The sequence below is a fragment of the Kogia breviceps genome, chromosome 1, assembly GCF_026419965.1.
Source record: "Kogia breviceps isolate mKogBre1 chromosome 1, mKogBre1 haplotype 1, whole genome shotgun sequence".
NCBI lineage: Eukaryota > Metazoa > Chordata > Mammalia > Artiodactyla > Physeteridae > Kogia > Kogia breviceps.
In genome coordinates this window covers 40,206,550-40,231,525 of record NC_081310.1, presented here as the reverse complement: position 1 = coordinate 40,231,525, position 24,976 = coordinate 40,206,550, and the positions used below count along the sequence as shown (strand labels likewise).

Here is a 24,976-nt window from a genome sequence, read left to right as displayed (position 1 = left end):
AGTGAGAGTGGAGAGAGAGTGGGAGTCGATGAGGAGAACTTCAGAATCACCACCTCTGCCCAGACAGCCTTTTTTTTTCTTTTTGATGTGGACCATTTTTAAAGTCTTTATTGAATGTGTTACAATATTGCTTCTGTTTTATGTTTTTGGTTTTTTGGCCACAAGGCATGTGGGATCTTAGCTCCCCAACCAGGGATCGAACCTGCATCCCCTGCATCAGAAGGTGAAGTCTTAACCTACAGGCCAGCCAGGGAAGTCCCCCCAGACAGCCTTTACTACAGTATTTCTGATTCCCTTAGTCTTGCTTGGGTCCCCCTTTCCATGGTGCAGGTTAAACACCTGTGTTGCGTATTACCAGGTGTGGGACTTGGCTGTTTATGTCTCTATCTCCCCTACACTGTAAATTGTCCAGGAGTGGAGATCATCTATGTTTCTCTGTTATATTTCCAGTGTCTTGTATATTGTAGGGGTCCAATAAGTATTTTTTAATTAATAGATAATGAATGACTGAATGGATCAAAGAACTTACAGATATTCTTCTATGTATTTCTCAAAGTATTTCCTGTATATGTTTGGTAGCCTCCATCAGGCTTGTAACAAAATTAGGTGCTTAAACTCCTCACTCAGCTGGGTCCTTTGGGCCAAAATTCACCTTGCTGATCAGAATAGCACCGTGCTTCATGAATAATAAACTTTATGTATCACTTGCGATCTAAAGTGTAAGGTAAAATTTGTATCATCAAGGTCAGCCTTAAAAATCGCTTTGGAAGAGAAGCGCTTCTCTCGGGAAATCTAACACGGTCAGGGTTGGAACACATCACTGTCTCTGGCTGAGCACCAGAAGGGCGTGGCTTGTATTCAAAGGCCATATACTATGAAAAATTTGTATCTTTAAACATTGGAATGGCAGTGGTCAGTGGGCCAGACAGATACAACTGGGGGTAGAGCACCCTCTGCTTACCCACAACCTCCACCCACTCTCAGGCCTGATGGCCTCACTGAGGGAGGTGGTGGGTGGAGTCCTTCGCTTCCTAAGGAACCTGTTACTTCTCTCTTCGTGCAGAGTACTTAGGGTTGCGTTCTCTTAAACTAGATGTCTGTATCTGGCAGTGACCCTGTACATTAGGCACACAAACTCTTGAAAAATGCATGAAGCTTCTGTTTCAACAAAAGGTAATTATAATCCACTTGGCCAAAAGCAACACATATGTTTAAAATCAAGAAACAGATAAAAAGATATGATAGTGCCAGATCAGGCCGGGTTATAATGTTTTGAAATATATTAAAACAGTCACATTTTTGCCTTTGAAGCATGTTTCTTTAAAGGGCTATCGCAGACATTGTCTCAATGGTACCTACCACGGTTCTGAGGTAAAGAAGATGCTTATTCTGATTTAGCTGGTGGAGAATGAAAAGCGCAGGAAGAGTGTCTGAGTGTTCGGAGGTGAGCAGTGGCCCTGGCACGAGGACCCATGCCTCCCTGGTCTCGGCTCCGTGTCACCTCCTGGGCCCGTGTCACAATTCATCTCTTTCGGAAACCACAGATATTTGACTTCACATACTTCTCTGGGAGCCCAGCCTGAAGAAACTTCATAAATTTCAGTTGATAGATTGACTATCTCATCTGCCGATTGTGGAAATGCCCAAAGCTTCTATCATGAGCCAGGTGTTGGGGGAAGCTCATTATCTCATGCCCTGACAGCCTTGCTGCCATCCTCACCTCTTGCCTCTCCCTTCCTTACCTTTCTTGCTCAGCAGAACTTCAAGACCCAGACTGGGTGATAACCTCTCCTATTCTGACAGGAATCTATTCGCTCAGGAATGCTTCTACGCACCTACAGAAGCTGCCACCAAGGGGGAAGAGGGCTGGAAACTGCCTTATCGGGAGGCTGTGCCCATGTGCAGTCTCCAGGGTGGGAGATGGTCACACTTCTTGTGCTGGAGGCCAGGCAGGAGGGCTGTCTGGGGGTCTTGTATCCTAAGAGAGCATCAGAGCATCCTGCAGCTTTTCCCATTAATGGGGTACATGAACTTTCAGGCTCTTACGTGAGAAAGATGACAGAAATTAAGAAAGAGAGGAAAACTTGTGAAATAGCTGAGATTTGCTGAGATTGTCTGCTGGAGGTGCCCAGGATATGGGATTGGGACTGTTGGGTTTCTCTGATTCAGCCCTGCTTAGGCTCTGGAAGGGAGAGTTCTTTCCCGTCCTCATCTTCCATATTTCACTTTCCTCACTGTCACAAGTATCTGGCAGTCAGTCCAGCTTCACTGTCACAGAGAAGGTGAGGCCAGGAGATGACCCTGAATGGACAGCTGGCCACAGGTGGTCCCAGACCTGGGACTCACGCTTTCACTTACAACCTACTGCACATATTTAAGCTTTGCAGATACATTAGATCCGTTGTCTGGCCTCATTTGTTATTTCAACAGATATTGATTGAGCACCACTGCATTCCGGACACTGTGTTAGGAAGTGGTGATATACCAGGAGACAGTGGAGTAGCCCTGTTGCCTACCAGCCGTGCAGACATGGACAAGTCACTTCCTCCTCTTGTCGCGGTTTCTCCATCTGTAGTACGAGTACGACCATAGCGGTATCTATGCCATGAGGCTCTCGGCAGGATTAAACACCCCGGAAGCATTCAGAGCAGCTCCGGATGCACAGTAAGGAAACGATGACTACGAGCTGTTGTCATTACCCTCAAACTGCGGAAGAGGCCTCACCCAGAGCTCACGCATGCGCACGCTAACCACCTGGATCGGAGCTGGAAACCCAGAAAACAAGTAACGGAAACGATTGTTTTCTTCTCCCTATGACCCAGCAGGTCCATACATTAGGAATCTCTAACCCCTTGGAAAGAAGGAGAACAAAGTTCCCATCCTTCTTTCTGCCCTTTTATTTACTTCTTCTCACAGGACGAAAAAGGTCTGACTGGTGGCGCTGGTAAACATGGCCATGGGCACGTACAGCCCAATGCTGTCTGTCTGTCTGTCCCACTGTAGGTCACACACATCCCTCCTCTTGAGCCATGTGGCTGTACAGGTAAGGGATTGCTCTGCTGATCCAATTCTGCCCATTCCTGAGTCCTGGGGTCTATGCTTGTGGGGGGATAGGAGGAGACATCCTTCCACTCTGCTAGGATTCAGCAGATGGAGAAGTTTAGTTCCCAACCATACTATTGTATCTATTTGCCAACTGGTTCGGAATCTGGAGAGAAGAGAGTCTGATTAGGACTCTCAGAAATTGAACATAAAGGAAGAAAACCTCTTGAAAAGTCAAAAGGGAAATGAAGAAACCTCCTGATTTTGGCTCAGTCCTAAAACCATAAGCTCATTATCCAAGAGGGACTAGCCGTGGTAGACAAAGAAAAATATATGCCATGGCTCTGCTGCCAAGGATCATGACTGAGTTGGGGGCCTAACACGCTGCTCTGTGAGGGGCCACAAAGGGGTCCTCCTGGGAACAAAAAGGATGATGGGCACAGTTTATGTGTCAAACCAGTGGTGGAAGGACCAATGCTTGAACCCAGGGCTTGTGACCCCAGCCGATCCCCAGACAGCCTCATTTCTCCCTGAGTGACCTGCATGCTTCTCTGATAAACCCGGCAGAGTTCATTTACTGGTAGTTGATGCCTCATCTCTTAAGAAAATACTATCAATCTCTGCAAATTTTCATAATTATATGTGAAGATACCACTGGCCAGCGAAGCACACAGAGGTATAGGAGGGAAGAACGAAAGGAAAGAGATGCTAAAATCTCATACAAAAGAGACTTATGTGCTGGTGATTTTCTGAACTTACTTTCTCTGCATCCTAACAGTCATTAAAATGTATAAAAGTGGATATTTTTGAAGCAGCAACACTAAGAATTATCATTGCTGCAGTTGCTTGGCAACCTGAGACTTTGGTTATTTTATTTCTAAATAGGGACTGCTATAAACTGGTATCTGGAGTTTGTGCAAATAGTTCTAAATTGATGTTCTCCCTGTAAATCAGGAGGAGATAATACAGCATTAATGTACATTTAAAGGTTGCTAAATATGCATATGTATGTGTCTCATATCACACACACACGAAGATTCTTACACAGAGCTTCTCTCCATTACATGCTATCTTAAGTAAATCTGGAGAATTGATATTCCTTTGCATTTTTCCTGGAAAATATCTATCTAATTTCATTTTGTAAATAATACGCATTTGAGTCACGAGGAACAAACCTTTTGTTTCCTTTGTGAGTCAGGGGAACTGAGTAGTGTAGCTCATATTGGTCATGAGCTCCTTTCTCTAGCTTCCCAGACACTGAGTGGGTTTCCAGTTCTGAGAAAGCAGAGACAAACCCAGTATCTAAATGGCTACTGGGGGAAAATATTTCTCAAAGCAAGGCATGGGAATGTCCACATTCTTCAGAGACGCAAGTCCTGTAGAGGCCTTATGAAATCTTAGGCCTGCAGGTTCCAGCACGGATGAGGAAAGGTGTTAACATTTTGAAAAAGTTGCCTCTATTTACAAAACTGTCATTTCTCCACAAGTCACCAACTTGAATTTGAGTCTCTAGGGATGCTGGCTGGTTTGAATGAAATGCCGTGCTCTGATGCTGCTTTTCTCTTAAACGTGACCTTAGTTCCTGACTCCTCACCTTAGGCCTTAGGAGGAAAAGTGCTCCCAACCGCTTCCAAAGTGGCCCCTGCAGTGGTGTTTGCTTACAGGCTGAAGCTCATGAAAACAAACTGCCTCAGGCTCCACCTGCTTCTTCAGAGAGAAGAAGGGCACGAGGAAGTCAGCTGCCTGAGCCCCAGAGTACGTCCGTGACGGATTCCCGAACACAAGGATGTGGTCTCGGTCTGAACTACAGACCAGAACCATAAAAGAAAGGCATTGAGCGCCAATTCAATCATGGGATTGTTCATGCAGAACCATGCTTCAAGCTACTCGGGAATAGCATCTCAGACAGACACAACACAAGAGGGTCACAGAATGACTTTCCATGTCCTCTGGTTCGGTGGAAGCCAGGACATGATAACGTATCTGTTGTCTAGAAACAGAGGAGAGCATCTTGTTGGCAAATAATCAAATACACCGTTTGACCTGTTAAAGTAATTATCTATCCAAATGGAATAACAGTTACAAAGGAAGGAAAAATGTTTCAGGCTTACAGTAAGTGTGAAGGGTATGCTTCGCCTTACCAGACATCTAAAAGGGACAAAAAATTCTATTTCGAGAGAACTGGGTGGTCGTTAGAATTTCCAAGTCCCTGGAAAGACTGTAGTCCTGCAGATCAGCTGGGATATAACAGCACTTTAGCCAAAGCTAAGTGCACACTGCCAGGTTCTTGTGGTGGCCCTTCTGGGCACCAGTTCTAGTGGTGTGTGCCTGCAACACTAGTTTTTGGCATGGGAATTCATTTCGACGTCTCTGCCTAATTTTTCTCATCTATCGAAGGGAAGGCTCCTACAACCTTAGTGCCCAAGAAGTGGTGAGGAATAGCAAATGGCTGAGCGACGGAAGGAAATTGGCAAATGCACTGTCAAAATGCTTAGGACTGTGACAGCTTCCCCTAGACAAGAGGTTCCCCAAAGTTAGGGAGTTTTGTGCAGCCTTGTCAGTGCAGAACTGACTAGGAGGTTGGAGCCCTTGGTGGTCTCCCTGCTGCTCCCGAATGCTTTTCTTTTTTTTTTTTTTTGCGGTACGCGGGCCTCTCACTGTTGTGGCCCCTCCCGTTGCAGAGCGCAGGCTCCGGACGCGCAGGCTCAGCGGCCATGGCTCACGGGCCCAGCCGCTCCGCGGCATGTGGGATCTTCCCAGACCGGGACACGAACCAGTGTCCCCTGCATCGGCAGGCAGACTCTCAACCACTGCGCCACCAGGGAAGCCCCCGAATGCTTTTCTGAATGGTGTCACCATTTGGGATTGCTTTATGGCACTTGGATTGGTCGGCGAGCCTGTGCTATGTCGTGGCTGAGGCTGAGAACCTGTTCTGCACTTGCATGTGTCATATCTAAAGGCAATATCATTTGCAAAGTCAAAACCATTGAGGGCACACCTAGGGTGCCCGTGGGAGCACCTGTGATGGGTAATGAATACAAACTCGCTTTCAGGCTTGCTCACATGAGAGTCTGGCACGATGATGAAGAGAAATGAAGACAGTCTACATCCCCTCTGTGCACATTCCAGTTAATTTCCCAGAAGCAAACGTAAATGATGCAGGTTCCAAGCACAGAAGTGTCCAGGGTGACACACATGAGTGGGTTTTTGTGTTTTGGAAGGGTGGGGGAAGGCAGCGAACGTGGAGTTTGGTTTTCTGTTTTCTCCTGTAAGTGAACAGGAATAAGAGGAAACTGCAAGGGCAGAAAACCTGCCCTGTCTTAGGAACCTACTGCAAAGACACGGTTTAACATGGGAAAGGTGTTTAGTACGCTAACAAATGCCATGTGATGTGGCTTTGGAGCGCTGACTGAACTGATAAAAGAAATCTGGGCCATCCTGCTGTGCTGAAGACCTCATGCTGTGCAGAGCAAAGGCAGCTAATATATTACAGAGCTTGATGAGGTTGGGGGGAGTGGATTGGCAACGAACTGCCAAGGTCTCTGAGGCTGTGAAAAGTGATGCGGTTTGATCCTGCCACCAGCTGGCTGGGTGATTTGAGTTAATCTTTGCCTTATCTTCCTGTACCTCGAAAGAAGAGAGTTTCTAGTTGATTAATCACTTTGCAAAAGTATTTGCAGAACCAAATATTGAATATATGCTGTGGCTGAGAATCTGAAACAATATTACAGCAAGGGTCTTTGAAAGCTTACACACAATGATGGGCGTTAAGGACTGAGGGCTGATAGAACTGGCTGTACAAGTGCACTGCCAACAGATGTTTTGGGGAGGACAGAGCTGGCCGCATGGCCACGCCACCATGTTTCCTGGCATCAAGCAGTGGGCAACTCTGCAAGATTCCTAGAAGGATCCTGATGATGGGGGACAACTCTATGCCTGTGTCTTACATAGACACCACATTTATGTTAAGTCTGTGCCGACTTCAGACATAGAAACACTTTAATCACCACTCCCTCGGAGCCAGAAGGAAAGGAAGGGAACTGAAGCAGACAGATGTCTGCAGAGAATGCTGAGTGGAGTTTTCACACTTTGTCGGCCCTCCCAAGTGTGCAGGTAGCTGGTCGTTGTGGCTGGCTGATGTTAGATATGTTTAATTTAACAAGAGACCTTGAACTACTAATAAAAACAATTCTTAATGTTTCCCTTTAGGTTTATAATAAAAGCCAACTGGAACCGAAAGGAAGTTACTTTATCTAAAGTAAAAGTAATTTCATATGCTTGCATTCATCCATCACTCCCACCATCAGTTCAACAAATATTTATCGAAATCATAAAAGCATGTTGCTTTACAGAAATAATGTGAGAGATATATGAGTAAAATACATAATCAGTGACCTCATAAGGTGGTATTTTGAATTTTGTCTATGACATGATCTATTAAGTTATTACATTAATAGACATGGTTCCCTTTTTATGGACAGGGAAACTAATGAGGGCTGATAACTCTTTCCTTTCTAAGATCTCCAACCTTGACAGTACCTCTGCAGACCTTTTTTACCCCCTCCCTCTCTTCTCTCTTTCCTTTCCTTTCTTTCTTTTCTTTCTTCTTTCTTCCTTCCTTCCATTCCTTCCTTCCTTTCTTTTTCTTTCCTCTTTCTTTCTTTTCCTCCCTCCCTCCCTCCCTCTCTCTTCCTTTTCTTTCTTTCTTTCTTTCCTCTTCTTTCTTTTCCTCCCTCCTGCTTTCCCTCCCTCCCTCCCTTCCTTCCTTCCATCCTTCCTTTCTCTCTTTCTCTCTTTCCTTGTAATCACAAGTTGACTTTATTCAACTGCAGAAATGATACTGAATGAAACTATATAAACCTTCTACTTGAATTTTTTCTCAGAGAAAAGAATCCTCACAAGGGGTAGAAAAGCCATTTCTGGGTTTATCCTAGGATTCCAAATTTCAAGAATTGAGACAGACAAGATTATAATCTCTATTTGAGCTCCTAAAGTAGTCTAGTAATGGGCTTCCTGGTAGAGAATAAAGGCACAGTGTTGGCATCAACTTAGGGCAGAGGGGAAGGAGAACTAAGGACTTGTCCTGAACCTCAGCTATTGTAGGACAAACTGCCCGACTTACCTTTTCCATCCTACACAACAGTAATTTATATTTTGTAGGATCCTACAGATTAAACAAAAATGATTCTATGTACTGTATATTTGCTTAATCCTCAAGGCAACTCTGTAAGGTAGGTGTTATTTCCATTTAAATAGGTGGGGATAGGCTCAGCCACATTATCATTATTGGTTATTGACTATAGTGTTACACATTTCACAAAAAACTTTCATACACATATCGCTCTGAGCCTTTTATCTTTGTGATATAGGTAAGATATACAGCTATAACCCTCAGTTTATGAGATGTGAAGGCAGGTTCAGATAGCTAGTGGAAGGTGCAGCTGGATATTGGCAGGGCCTGAAAAAACAGGAGAGTACCCATCATCCCATCATCCCATCATCACATTGTCCAATGACAAAGATGAGTTGGGGTGATGGTAGTGAGGGGTGGCTCCAGGGCTGGGTCATTCATGAGCACAGATGATATGGCAAGTCTTTGGCTATTCCAGACATAGGAGAAGTTCTAATTTCATCTTCTTGGATCAGCAACAGAACGAGGAAAAGGATCTTGGAAGTGAAATAAACATCTGCATAGGATGGTGGGTAGTAATTCCCCAAGCTTTTTAAGTTTTCCTAAATAGGACTACCAGATAAAATACAGGATGCCTATATAGCTCATGCAATACTGGGGGGATGCTTATACTAAAAATATTTGTTATTTATCTGAAATTCAAATTTAACTGTGTATCCCATATTTTTATTGGTTAAATATGGCAGCCCTATTCCTAAGGGAAGGGTAATTCAATCTCATACCCCTTGCTCTCATCACTATAAAGCATCTGTACAATGGTGACAATAATCTACCAATGGCAATTGTGATTGGAGACCTCAACTGAGATAACTTCTTATTATTTCTGACTTGAGCAGCCTAATGTTAGCGTTGGGGTAAATTTAAATATTTCCATAGCTTTTGAATTTGGAAGATCATGCATTACACAATTGTTAGTGAAGTCTGGTTTCTGGCACTGAACTAACAATGTGGTCCATACTGTACCTCTGTAGTACAACTCTCCCCAGATGACACTGGACAGAGAATCCCCCACACAGCCCTCACACCATGCTTTCCTCATCCCATTCTTTGAGTAGAAGAGTCACTTACTTGTATGGGATGTGTTTGCTGCCATTGACGAGAGCCAGGATGACATTGCCCAGAGCAGACAGTGAGAGGCACAGCCCTGAGCCTCCTTCCCGATTTTTGCTAAGAGCTTTCACACAGCTGCCAAGGTCAATGAGGTGCAGGCGGCTGCGGCCTCCAGACACTGTCACAGGAGAGAAGACAAGAGAAGAAAGAAGTGGTTAAGTTCTGGCAAACACTCATCTGTCCTTCATATAGCTCCTTGGGAAATCTGATGGGAAAAAAGAAGAAATAAAAGGTTGAAGTTCATGGCCTAGTAGGAAACCCCTACAAAATTATGCAGGGGTAACAAATAGCATGGTCCTCTTAAATTCTGACCACCACACATCACTGATCTTCTAAAACCTACTGATATTCCTACTATAAATAAATGAATAATTCATGTAGCCTGAATTAGATGAAATTTCACAGAGAAGGTAAATGTCTACATTTACCTTCATCTTCTTTGTATAGCAGAATTCTGAAATTGATCATATTAAAACATAAATAGCCCATAAGTGATTATTCATTTTGGTTGACTGTCATAGAGACCATGACCTAAAGCTCGGCCAGGAATCAGGTTGATAACCCAAAGTAAAACCAGGAAGAATGAACAACCAGGTGCAGAGTCAGGGAAGACCTAGGTATTTGCTGAGTATCTGCCAAGTGCCAGGTGCTGCACAAACATCAGTCTCATTCAGTCCCCCTGGGAATATCACAAACTTGCTCATGAGAACTTCCACTTCTGGACTAGATGAAGTAACAGGGACCAGATTTTTCCTCTTACCCGAAACAACCAAAAACTGAAAAAAATGTGTAAAACAACCGTTTGCAAGACACTAGACATCAAACAGCAAAAGACAGTGATCCTGGAGAGGTGGGAAGTAAGGGAGGTGAGCACTAGCCGTTTCCCAGCTTACTGCACTGAGAGAGTTTTTGGGCCATGGCTCAGAGAGAGGGAACTCAGGTGGAGCCTGGCAGACTCTGAACTGAGGAGCTAGAGCTGAGAGTCCAGGGATGCCAAGGTAGCAACATTTCCAGGACAGAGTGCTAGAGAGGAGAGAACTCTGGAGATTTGTAGTAGGTCTCCTCAAGTATTCAACCTAGTACTGATCAGCACAGAGTGATGAAACTACCCATGGCTGGGGAACTAACCACTGGAAAAGATTAGAAGTAATAGTGCACAGGACCCACACAAGGCCAGGAATAGTGCTTGTTCCCAACAGCCAGACTAGAAAAACCTCAAGATTCACAGGGCACTGGGTAGGGTACCTGCAAGGGTCTGGCTTCAGGAGTCAGGAACACTTAGCCCTAGACTGAGAACTGACTGGGTTTCACCTTAACAAATCTTAAAAGTAAGGCCATAAAGGATCAAACTGTTTCAAAACAACTGCATCCCCAAACAAAGCTTAAAAACATTAAAAAAATATAGAAATGTCCAGCACCCAATCAAAAATAACCAATCAAAAAGAAGCAAGAAAATGAGACCTATAATGAAGAGATCATTGAAACCAACCCAGAACTGACATAGATATTAGAATCAACAGAGAAGGACATTAAAACAGTTATGATGGCATTTCAAACATTAAAAACATTAAATAGGGACATGGAATGTATTAAAAAGATACAAATTGAATCTTTAGAGATAAAAACTACATTGTGTGAGATGAAAAATACACTGGTTGGGATTAACAGCATATTAGACACTGCAAAAGGAAAGATTGGTGAATTTGACAATATAGCAATAAAAACGATCCAAGATGAAGTACAGAAAGAAAATTTTAAAACAAACAACAAAAAGCCAATTAAAAAACAGAGCTATAGGACTATCTCAAGTGTCTTAAAATGTGTGCAATTGAAGTCTCTGAAGGGAAAGACACAGAGGGTGGTGCAGATAAAATATTTAAAGACATAGAGGTCAATACTTTCCCAAATTTAATGAAAACTATAAACCCACAGATCCAAGAAGTTCAATGATCCCCTAGCACAAGAAACATGAAGAAGACTACACTAAAGCACATAATAATCAATGGGTTAAAACTAGTCATGATGAAAAAAATCTTGAAAATAGACAGAGGAAAAAAATTATGTTACATGTAAAGGTACAAAGATAAGATGATGTCAGATTTCTTGGAAATAATACAAGTGAGAAGAAAATGGAGCAACATTTTTAAAGTACTGAAAACTGCCAACCTAGAGTTATACACCCAACCAGAATATCATTCTCAGATAAAAGGGAAATAAAGACTTTTTCAGTCTCTAAAAAAGCTGAAAGAATTCATCACAAAGGATATACACAAAAGAATGAAGAGCTTTGGAAATGACAACTATGTGAATAAATATATGCTATCCTCCTCTTATTTAAATCTCCTTAAAAGCTAATTGACTGTTAAAGCAAAAATAACAACAATGTAACATGTGGGCTATAACATATGCAAAATTAAAATGTTTGACAATAATAACACAAAGGTTAGGAGTAGAGAAATGAAAGTACTCTATTGTAAGGTTCTTATTCTAGACATGAAGTTGTATAATATCACTTAAAAGTAGACTGTGATAACTTAAAGATGTATACAATAAATCCTACAGTAATCACTAAATAATAAAGAGTTACAACTAAAAAGCCAACAAAGGATATAAAGTGAATCATTTACAGTGTTCAATAAATTCAAAAGAAATCAAATAAAATTAAAAGGAGAACAAAGAACAGCTGAGTTGAATAGAAAACATACAGAAAAATAATACTTTGGAACACACCATATGAAGAATCCCATTAAATGTAAGTTGTCTGAATACCCTTATTAGAAAGTAGATATTGTCAGATTTTATAAAAAAGCAAGGCTCTACTATATGCTATCTATGAGAAGTGCACTTCAAATATAAAGAAACAATAGGTTGAAAATGTAAGTATGGAAAAGGCTATACCATGCAAACAGTAGCCGTAAGAAAGCTGAGGGCGGCTATATCAATATCAAACAAAAGAGACTTAGGACAAAAAATATTACTAGAGGGAAAGAGAGACATTTTATAATGATAAAGGGCACAATTCATCAAGAGGTCATAACAATATAAGTGTTTATGTATCTAATAACAGAAGTTAAAATACGTGAAGTAAAATCTGATAGAATTGCAAGAATAAACAGGCAAGTCCAGAATTATAGTTGGAGATTTCAAATACCCCTTTCTCAATAATTGATATAATAAGTAGACAGAAAACCAGTAAGGATACAGAATATTTGAACAACTATCAACCAATTCATTCTACTTGACATTTGTATAACACTCAACCCAACAACAGCAGAATACACATTCTTTTGAATTGCACACAGAACATTTAACAGGATAGACCATATTCTGGTACATAAAACAAGTCTAAATGAATTTTAAAGGATTCACATCATTCATAATATGTTTTCTGACACACTAGAGCTGAATTCGAAGTCAATCCAGAAAGATACCTGGAAAATCACTAAATATTTTGAAACTCAACAGCACAGCTCCAAATAACTAGGGTCAAAGAAGAAACCAAAATGAAAATTAGAAAGTGTTTTTAAGTGAATGAAAATGAAAACACAACATATCCAAATTAGAAAGATGCCTTTAAAGAACTACTTAGGAGGGAATTTATACCATTAAATGACTATATCAGAAAACAAGAGGTCTCAAATCAATTACCTCAGCTTCCATTTTAGTAAATTAGAAAAAGATGAGCAAATTAAAGACTAAATAGCAGAAAGGAAATAATTAATATAAAAGCAGAAATCAATGATATAAAACATTAAAAAACAAATAGGGAAAACCAATGACATCCAAAGCTGGTTCTTCAAGATCAATAAAATTGATAAATCTCTAGCATGACTGATCAGCAAAGAAAGAGAGAAGACACAAATCACCAATGTCAAGAACAAAAGAGGTGGCCTCACTACAGTTTCTACAAATATAAAAAGGGCAATAAAGAAACATTACACCAGTAAATTAGACAATTTGGAAGAATGAACAAATTTCTTGAAAGATATAAAGTACCAAAGCTCATTCAAGAAGTAATAGATAATGTGAACAGCCCTACATCCATTAAAGAAATAGAATCTGTAGTTAACAACTTTTCCACAGGGAAAGCAGTGCCTTTAACTTAACCGGTGAATTCTATCACACATTCAAGGAAGAAATAATATCAATTCTATACAAATTCTTCCTGAAAATTAAATAGGAGAGACAACTTCCCAATTAATTCTACGAGGCCAGGATTACCCTGATACCAAAAACAGACAAAGACATTACAAGAAAAAAAGTTGAAGACCAATATCCCTCATGAACAATGATGCAAAATTTCTAAACAAAATATTAGTGAACCATACTATAAAATTGTACCTAGGAACATACTAAAAGCATTTTATACCATGAGTAAGTGGGATTAATCCGAGGAATGCAAGGTTGGTTAACAAAAAATTGACCTATCGTTATAATTTTAACAGATATTACCATACTAACAAACAAAAAAGAAAAATGATTCTCTCAGTAGATGCAGACAAAGCATTTAACAAACTCCAGCATCCATTACTGATAAAAATGCTCGGCAAAATATAAATTGAAGGTGATATCCTCAGTTTGATAAAAAGTGTCTAGGAACAACCTACAGCTAACGGCATTCTTAATGGTAGAAAACTAAATGCCTTCCAAGATCAGGAACAAGACAAAGATACTCACTCTGACCATTTCAATTCAACATCATACTGGAGGTTCTAGCCAGTTCAACAGGCAAGAAAAAGAAATAAAAGGTATCCAGATTGGAAAGAAATAAGTCAAACTGTCTTAGTTGGCAGATTACATGATTATCTATGGAGAAAATCTAATGGAATCCACAAAAAAGCAACTAGAACTAATAATTGAGTTTAGCAAGATTGCAGGATACTAGATTAACAGACAGAGATCAATTGTATTTCTAAATACAACTTCTAAATACAATTTCTAAATACAATTTCCAGTAACAAACAACTGGAAATTGAAATTTAAAAATATCTTTTACAGTGCTTCCCTGGTGGCGCAGTGGTTGAGAGTCTGCCTGCTGATGCAGAGGACACAGGTTCATGCCCCAGTCCAGGAAGATTGCACATGCCGTGGAGTGGCTGGGCCCGTGAGCCATGGCCGCTGGGCCTGTGCGTCCGGAGACTGTGCTCCGCAACGGGAGAGGCCACAACAGTGAGAGGCCCGTGTACCACACACACACACACTATATATATATATATATATATATATATATATATATATATATATATATATATAATTTTTTTACAATAACATCAAAAATATTAAATACTTAAGGATAAATCTGACAAAAGATACATATACTGAAAACTACAAAACACAGCTGAGAAAAATTAATAAAGACCTGAAAAAAACAGAGAGATAAACTGTGTTCACAGGTTGGAAGACTCAATATTAAGATGTTAATTCTCTACAAAATGATCTACAGATTCAATGAAATCCCAATGAAAAATCCCAGCAGGCTTTTTTGGTAGAAAGTGATTCGACAAAATCAATTCAGAAGCTGACTCTAAAATTTATATGCAAATGCACAGGAGCTAGAATAGCCAAAACAACTTTATAAACTAAGCACCAAGTTGGAAGGCTAACAGTATCTTTTGTTTTTTAACATCTTTATTGGAGTATAATTGCTTTACAACGTTCTGTTAGTTTCTGCTGTATAACAAAGTGAATCAGCTATACGTATACATATATACACATATCCCCTCTGTCTTGCTTCTCCCTCCCACCCTCCCTATACCACCCCTCTAGGTGGTCACAAAGCACTGAGCAGACTTCCCCATGTGATGCAGCTGCTTCCCACTAGCTGTCTATTTTACATTTGGTAGTGTATATATCTCAATGCTACTCTCTCACTTCATCCCAGCTTACCCTTCCCCCTCCCTTTGTCCTCAAGTCCATTCTTTACATCTGTGTCTTTATTCCTGTCCTGCCCCTAGGTTCATCAGAACCTTTTTTTTTTTTTTTTTAGATTCCATATATATGTGTTAGCATATGGTATTTGTTTTTCTCTTTCTGACTTACTTCACTCTGTATGACAGACTCTAGGTCCATCCACCTCACTACAAATAACTCAGTTTTGTTTCTTTTTATGGCTGAGTAATATTCCATTGTATATATGTGCCACTCTTCTTTACCCATTTATCTGTCGATGGACTCTTAGGTTGCTTCCATGTCCTGGCTATTGTAAATGGTGCTGCAACGAACATTGTGGTACATGACTCTTTTTGAATTATGGTTTTCTCATACTGTTATGGCTAACAGTATCATAAGACTTACTATAAAGCCACCATAATCAAGACAGTGTGGTACTGGTGTAAAGATTAAAAAAATAGATCAATGGAGTAGAATAGAGTCCAGAAATAAACCCGCATAAATATGGACAATTTTTGACAAAGTTGAGAAGCTAATTTAGTATAGATAGGATAGTTTCTACAACAAATGGTATATCCATATAAAAAAACTTTAATGCATAAAAATATATACAAATTAACTAAAAATGAATCAAAGACCTAAATGTAAAATATAAAATTATAAAACTTCAAGAAGAAAGCAAAATATGACACATTTTTGATCTTGGGTTGGGCACACATTTCTTAGATATGATATTAAAAGCATGATTCATAAAAGACACATAGATAAATTGAACTTCATTAACCTTGAATATTCATAGTTTTCAAAATACACTGTTAAGAGAGTAAAAAGATAAGCCACAGACTGGGAGAAAGTATTTGCAAATCATATATCTGATAAAGGACTTATAACCAGAGTATATAAAGAACTCTCAAAACTTAACTGTAAGACAAAAAACAATTTAAAAAGGGCAAAAGACACGTCACCAAAGATGTATGGCTGTCAAATGAGGACATGAAAAGATGCTAAACATCACTGGTCATTAATGAAATGCAAATTAAAACCACAGTAGGATATGACTTCATATCTATTATATAAAAGGCTAAAATTGAAAAGACTGACCATACTAAGTGTTGGTGAGGCTGTGGAGGAACTGGAATGCCCATGTACTGCTAGTGGGAATATAAAATGGTGTAGTCATCTTGGGAAACAGTTTAGCAGTTTCTTAAAAAGTTATAAATTCATCTATGGTCCAACTATTCCAGTTCATCTAGGTATTCACCCCAAAGAGAAGGAAATATATGTCCATATAAAGATTTGTACATGAATGTGTATGGTGCTTTTATTTGTAATACCCAAATTGGAAATAAAACAAACATCCATCAGCACATGAATAGACAGGCAAACTGTGGTCATCCAGACAATGGATTACTACTTAGAAATATAAATAAATGAACTATTGATATATGCAACAAAGTAAATCTCAAAATAATTATGCTAAGTGAAAGAAGCTACTCAAAATAGTACAGACTGTGTGATAGAATTCCATTTATATAAAATTCTAGGAAATGCAAACTAATGTATGGGAACTGAAGCCGAGTTCAGTGGTTGTTACCTGGGTATGGGAAGGGGGAAGGAAAAGGAGCTAGAGGGAGTGATTTCAAAAGGTGCCAAAGAAACTTTTGGGGGTGATGAATATGTTCAACATCTTGATTGCAAGGGTATATACATATGGCAAAACTTATCAAATTATATACTTTAAGTATGTGTGGATTATTGTATCTACAGTATATCTCATTAAAGCTATAAAAAAAAAGGAAACGTGCTCAAGATCATGCTGTCACTGGTAGAGCTAGGATTCAAACCTCTAAGACATGTGCTCCTCCTCATCCTACACCATTTGGCCTCAGCCAGTTCTGGGGACAGCAGGAGCTACAAGCTGCTTTTTTTTTTTTTGTAGTACGCGGGCCTCTCACTGTTGTGGCCTCTCCCGCTGCGAAGCGCAGGCTCCAGACGCGCAGACTCAGCGGCCATGGCTCACAGGCCCAGCCGCTCAGCGGCATGTGGGATCTTCCCGGACCGGGGCACGAACCTGCGTCCCCTGCATCGGCAGGCAGACTCCCAACCACTGCGCCACCAGGGAAGCCCCCAAGCTGCTTTTTTGTCCCAGGCCGCACTGGCCCAGGGGAGTGTGGCCCTCAGCACATCACCAGAGCTCCTGGATCATCTCCCTTTCCTGCCCCCACTCCCCAGGCAGCAGCAGACTCCTACTTCTCAGGTCTCTGGATTCCTACCTTTCCAGGGTGACCCAGCCCACACCATCAGAACTGGCCCACCTCCTATTGCTCTAGGACAGCCACTATTCCCTCTGCATGGAAGGAAAACACCAAAGGTAGAAATGGTGACTTCCCAAAGCTGTTGGAGAAGCCAGGTCACCTGGGACAAGGTGGGAAAGGGGTTGGCTGAGAAGGCTGATGCAGGGGGTGGGATGAGGGTGTGTCTGGGTTCTGATGGGTGTGCAAGGAGCATGCGGGCAGTGTCTGGAAGCTCACACATCTGCAGGCAGAGTCCACAGGACAGTGCTGATGCAGGAGAGCAAGGAAAATATCTGAGAAACACTGTCCTGACCCCAACCTTGTCTCTGCCCATCCCACCCTCAACTTCCACATCTAGTACTGAGAAAAACAGTGATGAAGGTTTACAGAAAGCACATTTCATTGCAGGCCCTCCAGTGACTCTGGTACACCTGTGGCAAACAACTTTCCACATTAAGGATGTTATATTTTGTTTACCTCCAACTATTCCTCAATAAAAATCCTTAAAAGGGTGAGAGACCTTCAAGATGGCAGAGGAGTAAGATGTGGAGATCACCTTCCTCCCCACAAATACATCAGAAATACATCTACATGTGGAACAACTCCTACAGAACACCTACTGAATGCTGGCAGAAGACATCAGACTTCCCCAAAGGGAAGAAACTCCCCACGTACCTGGGTAGGGCAAAAGAAATAAGAAAAAACAGAGACAAAATAATAGGGATGGGACCTGCACCTCTGGGAGGGAGCTGTGAAGGAGGAAAAGTTTCCACACACTAGGAAGACCCTTCACTGGTAGAGATGGCAGGGGGGGAAGCTTTGGAGCCACGGAGGAGAGCGCAACAACAGGGGTGCAGAGGGCAAACTGGAGAAATTCCCACACAGAGGACTGGTGCTGACCAGCACTCACCAGCCTGACAGGCTTGTCTGCTCACCCACCGGGGCAGGTGGAGGCTGGGAGCTGAGGGTCCGGCTTCAGAGGTCAGAGCCCAGGGAGAGGACTGGGTTGGCTGCATGAACACAGCCTGAAGAAGGCTAGTGCACCACAGCTAGCCGGGAGGGAGTCCGGGGAAAAGGTCTGGAACCACCTATGTGGCAAGAGACCATTGTTTCAGGGTGCACAAGGAGAGGGGATTCAGAGCATCGCCTAAATGAGCTCCAGAGATGGGTGTGAGCCGCGGCTATCAGTGCGGACACCAGAGACAGGCATGAAATGCTAAGGCTGATGCTGCAGCCACCAAGAAGCCTGTGTGTGAGCACAGGTCACTATCCACACCTCCCCTCCCAGGAGCCTGTGCAGCCCACCACTGCCAGGGTCCCGTGATCCAGGGACAACTTCCTTGGGAGAACACACAGTACACCTCAGGCTGTTGCAATGTCATGCTGGCCTCTGCCGTCACAGGCTGCCCCGTATTCTGTACCCCTCCCTCTCCCCGGCCTGTGTGAGCCAGAGCCCCATAATCAGCTGCTATTTTAACCCCTTCCTGTCTGGGCAAGGAACAGATGCCTTCAGGAGACTTACACTCAGAGGCAGGGCCAAATACAAAGCTGAACCCAAGGAGCTGTGTGAAAAAGAGAAAGGGAAATTTCTCCAGGCAGCCTCAGAAGCAGCAGATTAAATCTCCACAGCCAACTTGATGTACCCTGTATCTGTGGAATAATTGAATAGACAACTGAATCATCCCAAAATTGAGGCGGTGGACATTGGGAGTAACTGTAGCTGTCAGCAACTAATTTGTTTCTGGTTTTATGTTTACCTTAGTTTACTATTTAGAGTTTATTATCATTGGTAGATTTGTTTATTGATTTGATTGTTCTCTTCCTTTTTAAAAAAAAATATTTTTTTTTCCTTTTTCTCTTTTTGTGAGTTTGTATGTGTATGGTTCTTTGTGTGATTTTATCTGTGTAGCTTTGCTTTTACCATTTGTCCCAGGGTTCTGTCTGGCCGTATTTTTTTTCCATTCTTTTTGTATAATTTTTAGCACTTGTTATCAATGGTAGATTTGTTTTTTGGTTTGGTTGCTCTCTTCTTTCTTCTTTTTTCTATTACTTTTTAATTTTTTTATTTTTAATACTTTTAAAATATTTTATTTAAATAACTTTATTATTTTTTCTTTCTTTCCTTCTTTTTTCCTATTTTTTCTTCTGAGCCATGTGGCTGACAGGGTCGTGGTGCTCTGGCCGGGTGTCAGGCCTGTGCCTCTGAGGTGGGACTGCTGAGTTGAGGACATGGGTCCACCAGAGACCTCCCAGATCCATGAAATATCAAACGGCGAAAGCTCTCCCAGAGATGTTCATCTAAACACTAAGACCCAGCTCCACTCAATGACCAGCAAGCTACAGTGCTGTACACCCTATGCCAAACAACTAGCAAGACAGGAACACAACCCCACCCATTAGCAGAGAGGCTGCTTAAAATCATAATAAGTTCACAGACACCCCAAACACACAATCGGATACAGTCCTGCCCACCAGAAAGACAAGATCCAGCCTCATCCACTGGAACACAGGAATTAGTCCCCTCCACCAGGAAGCCTACACAACCCACTGAACCAACCTTAGCCACTGGGGACAGACACCAAAAACAATGGGAATAATGAACCTGCAGCCTGTGAAAAGGAGACCCCAACCACAGTAAGTTAAGCAAAATGAGAAGACAGAGAAACACACAGCAGATGAAGGAGCAAGGTAAAAACCCACCAGACTAAACAAATGAAGAGGAAATAGGCAGTCTACCTGAAAAAGAATTCAGAGTAATGATAGTAAAGATGATCCCAAATCTTGGAAATAGAATGGAGAAAATACAAGAAACGTTTAACAAGGACCTAGAAGAACGAAATAGCAAACAAACAATGATGCAGAACACAAAAAATGAAATTAAAAATTCTATAGAGGGAATCAATAGCAGAATAACTGAGGCAGAAGAATGGATAAGTGACCTGGAAAATAAAATAGTGGAAATAACTACTGCAGAGCAGAATAAAGAAAAAAGAATGAAAAGAATTGAGGACAGTCTCAGGGACCTCTGGGACAACATTAAACGGACCAACATTCGGAAGATAGGGGTCCCAGAAGAGGAAGAGAAAAAGAAGGGGACTGAGAAAATATTTGAAGAGATTATGGTTGAAAATTTCCCTAATATGGGAAAGGAAATAGTTAATCAAGCCCAGAAAGCACAGAGAGTCCCATACAGGATAAATCCAAGGAGAAAAACGCCAAGACACATATTAATCAAATTTATCAAATATTATCAGAACTTAAACACAAAGAAAAAATATTAAAAGCAGCAGGGACAAACAACAAATAACATACAAGGGAAGCCCCATAAGGTTAACAGCTGATCTTACAGCAGAAACTCTGCAAGCCAGAAGGGAGTGGCAGGACATACTTAAAGTGAAGAAAAGGGAAAAACCTAAAACCAAGATTACTCTACCCAGCAAGGATCTAATTATGATTTGACAGAGAAATTAAAAACTTTACAGACAAGCAAAAGCTAAGAGAATTTAGCACCATCAAACCAGCTATACAACAAATGCTAAATGAACTTCTCCAGGCGGGAGACACAAGAGAAGGAAAAGACCTACAATAACAAACCCAAAACAATTAAGAAAATGGTAATAGGCACATACATATCGATAACTACCTTAAATGTAAATGGATTAAATGCTCCCACCAAAAGCCATAGACTGGCTGAATGGATACACAAACAAGACCCGTATATAGGCTGTCTACAAGAGACCCACTTCAGACCTAGGGACACATACAGACTGAAAGGGAGGGGATGGAGAAAGACATTCCACACAAATGGAAATCAAAAGAAAGCTGGAGTAGCAGTTCTCATATCAGACAAAATAGACTTTAAAATAAAGACTATTACAAGAGACAAAAAGGACACTACATAATGAACAAGTGATCAACCCAAGAAGAAGATATAACAATTGTAAATATTTATGCACCTATAACAGGAGCACCTCAATACATAAGGTGAATGCTAACAGCCAAAACAGGGGAAATAGACAGTAACACAATAATAGTAGGAGACTTTAACATCCCACTTTCACCAATGGACAGATCATCCAACATGAAAATAAATATGGAACCACAAGCTTTAAATGATACATTAAACAAGATGGACTGAACTGATATTTATAGGACATTCCATCCAAAAACAACAGAATACACTTTCTTCTCAAGTGCTCATGGAACATTCTCCACGATAGGTCATATCTTGGGTCACAAATCAAGCCTTAGTAAATTTATGAAAATTGAAATCGTATCAAGTATCTTTTCCAACCACAAAGTTATGAGACTAGATATCAATTACAGGAAAAAAATCTGTAAAAAATACAAACACATGGAGGCTAAACAACACACTACTAAATAACCAAGAGATCACTGAAGAAATCAAAGACATCAAAAAAATACCTAGAAACAAATGACAATGAAAACATGACGACTCAAAAGTTACGGGACGCAGCAAAACAGTTCTAAGAGGGAAGTTTATAGCAATATAATCCTACCTCAAGAAACAAGAAACTTCTCAAATAAACAATCTAACCTTACACCTAACACAATTAGAGAAAGAAGAATAAAGAAACCCCAAAGTTAGTAGAAGGAAATAAATCATAAAGATCAGATCAGAAATAAATGGAAAACAAATGAAGGAAACGATAGCAAAGATCAATAAAACTAAAAGCTGGTTCTTTGAGAAGATAAACAAAATTGATAAACCATTACCCAGACTCATCATGAAAAAAGGGAGAAGATTGAAATCAATAGAATTAGAAAAGTAAAAGGAGGAGTAACAACTGACACTGCAGAAATAGAAAGGATCATGAGAGATTACTACAAGCAACTATATGCAAATTCTTAGAAAAGCACAACCTTCCGAGATTCAGCCAGGAAGAAATAGAAAATATAAACAGACCAATCACAAGCACTGAAATTAAGAGTGTGATTAAAAATCTTCCAACAAACAAAAGCCCAGGACCAGATGTCTTCACATGCAAATTCTATCAAACATATAGAGAACAGCTAACACCTATTCTTCTCAAACTCTTCCAAAATATAGCAGAGGGAGGAACACTCCCAAACTCATTCTATGAGGCCATCATCACCCTGATACCAAAACCAGACAAGGATGTCACAAAGAAAGAAAACTACAGGCCAATATCACTGATGAACAAAGATGTAAAAATCCTCAACAAAATACTAGCAAAGAGAATCCAACACCACATTAAAAGGATCATACACCATGATCAAGTGGGGTTTATCCCAGGAATGCAAGGATTGTTCAATATACGCAAATCAATCAATGTGATACACCATATTAACAAATTGAAGGAGAAAAACCATATGATCATCTCAATAGATGCAGAGAAAGCTTTTGACAAAATTCAACACCGATTTATGATAAAAACCTTCCAGAAAGTAGGCATAGAGGGAACTTACCTCAACACAATAAAGGCCATATATGACAAACCCTCAGCCAACATCATTCTCAATGGTGTAAAACTGAAACCTTTTCCTCTAAGATCAGGAAGAATACAAGGTTGCCCACTCCCACCACTATTACTGAACATAGCTTTGAAAGATTTAGCCACAGCAGAGAAGAAAAAGAAATAAAAGGAATCCAAATTGGAAAAGAAGAAGTAAAGCCATCACTGTTTGCAGATGATATGATAGTATACATAGAGTATCCTAAAGATGCCACCAGAAAACTACTAGAGGTAAACAATGAATGTGGTAAAGTAGAAGGATACAAAATTAATGCATAGAAATCTCCTGTATTCCTATACACTAATGATGACACATCTGAAAGAGAAATTGAGGAAACACTCCCATTTACCATTGCAACAAAAAGAATAAAATACCTAGGAATAAACCTACCTAAGTAGACAAAAGACCAGTATGCAGAAAACTATTACACACTGATGAAAGAAATTAAAGATGATACAAACAGATGGAGAGATATACCATGTTCTTGGATTGGAGGAATCAACACTGTGAAAATGACTATACTACCCAAAGCAATCTACAGATTCAATGCAATCCCTATCAAAGTACCACTGGCATTTTTCCCAGAACTAGAACAAAAAAGTTTCACAATTTGTATAGAACACAAAAGACCGCGAATAGCCAAAGCAAGCTTGAGAAAGAAAACAGAGCTGGAGGAATCAGGCTCCCTGACTTCAGACTATACTACAAAGCTACAGTCATCAAGACAGTATGGTACTGGCACAAAAACAGAAATATAGATCAGTGGAACAGGATAGAAAGCCCAGAGATAAATCCATGCACATATGGTCACCTTATCTTTGATAAAGGAGGCAAGAATATACAGTGGAGAAAAGACAGCCTCTTCAATAAGTGGTGCTGGGAAAACTGGACAGCTACATATAAAAGTATGAGATTAGAACACTCCCTAACACCATACACAAAAATAAGCTCAAAATGGATTAAAGACCTAAATGTAATGCCAGACACTATCAAACTCTTAGAGGAAAACATAGGCAGAACACTCTATGACGTAAATCACAGCAAGATCCTTTTTGACCCACCTCCTAGAGAAATGGAAATAAAAACAAAAATAAATAAAGAGCAGAAAGAGAAAAACAAATATCGTATATTAATGCATATATGTGGAACCTAGAAAAATGGTACAGGTACCGGTTTGAAAGGCAGAAATAGAGACACAGATGTAGAGAACACACATATGGACACCAAGGGGGAAAAGTGGGTGTGGAGGGGCGATGGTGGTGGGATGAGTTGGGAGATTGGGATTGACATATATACACTAATATATATAAAATAGATAAATAATAAGAACCTGCTCTATAAAAAATAAATAAAATTCAAGGAAAATTAAAGGAAAACATAGCAAGGAAAAGAAAACATACACAAGATGAAAAGACAACCCTCAGAATGGAGAAAATATTTGCAAATGAAGCAAGTGAGAAAGGATTAATCTCCAAAATTTACAAGCAGCTCATGCAGCTCAATATCAAAACAACAAACAACCCAATCCAAAAATGGGCAGAAGACCTAAATAGACATTTCTCAAAAAAAGACATACAGATTGCCAACAAACACATGAAAAGATGCTCAACATCACTAATCATTAGAGAAATGCAGATCAAAACTACAATGAGGTATCACCTCACACCAGTCAGGATAGCCATCATCAAAAAATCTACAAACAATAAATGCTGGAGAGGCTGTGGAGAAAAGGGAACCCTTTTGCACTGTTGGTGGGAATGTAAACTGGTACAGCCACTATGGAGAACAGTATGGAGGTTCCTTAAAAAACTACAAATAGAACTACCATATGACCCAGCAATCCCACTACTGGGCATATACCCAGAGAAAACCATAATTCAAAAAGAGTCATGTACCACAATGTTCATTGCAGCTCTATATACAATAGCCAGGACATGGAAGCAACCTAAGT

At 40.5% G+C, this 24,976-nt stretch overlaps 1 protein-coding gene across 3 annotated transcripts in view; it reads right to left on the bottom strand.

Moving 5' to 3' along the window:
- The window catches only part of KIF26B (kinesin family member 26B), a 508,676-nt gene that overhangs the window by 55,431 nt on the left and 428,269 nt on the right, over nucleotides 1-24,976 (bottom strand). For all 3 annotated transcript variants that reach the window (XR_010840066.1, XM_059068030.2, XM_067030752.1), the window contains one exon: nucleotides 9,302-9,461. Coding sequence is in view for 2 of the 3 variants with exons in the window: in XM_059068030.2 (XP_058924013.1) it covers nucleotides 9,302-9,461 (160 nt within the window). In the remaining variant the exon portion in view is untranslated. The remainder of the gene's footprint in view (nucleotides 1-9,301; nucleotides 9,462-24,976) is intronic.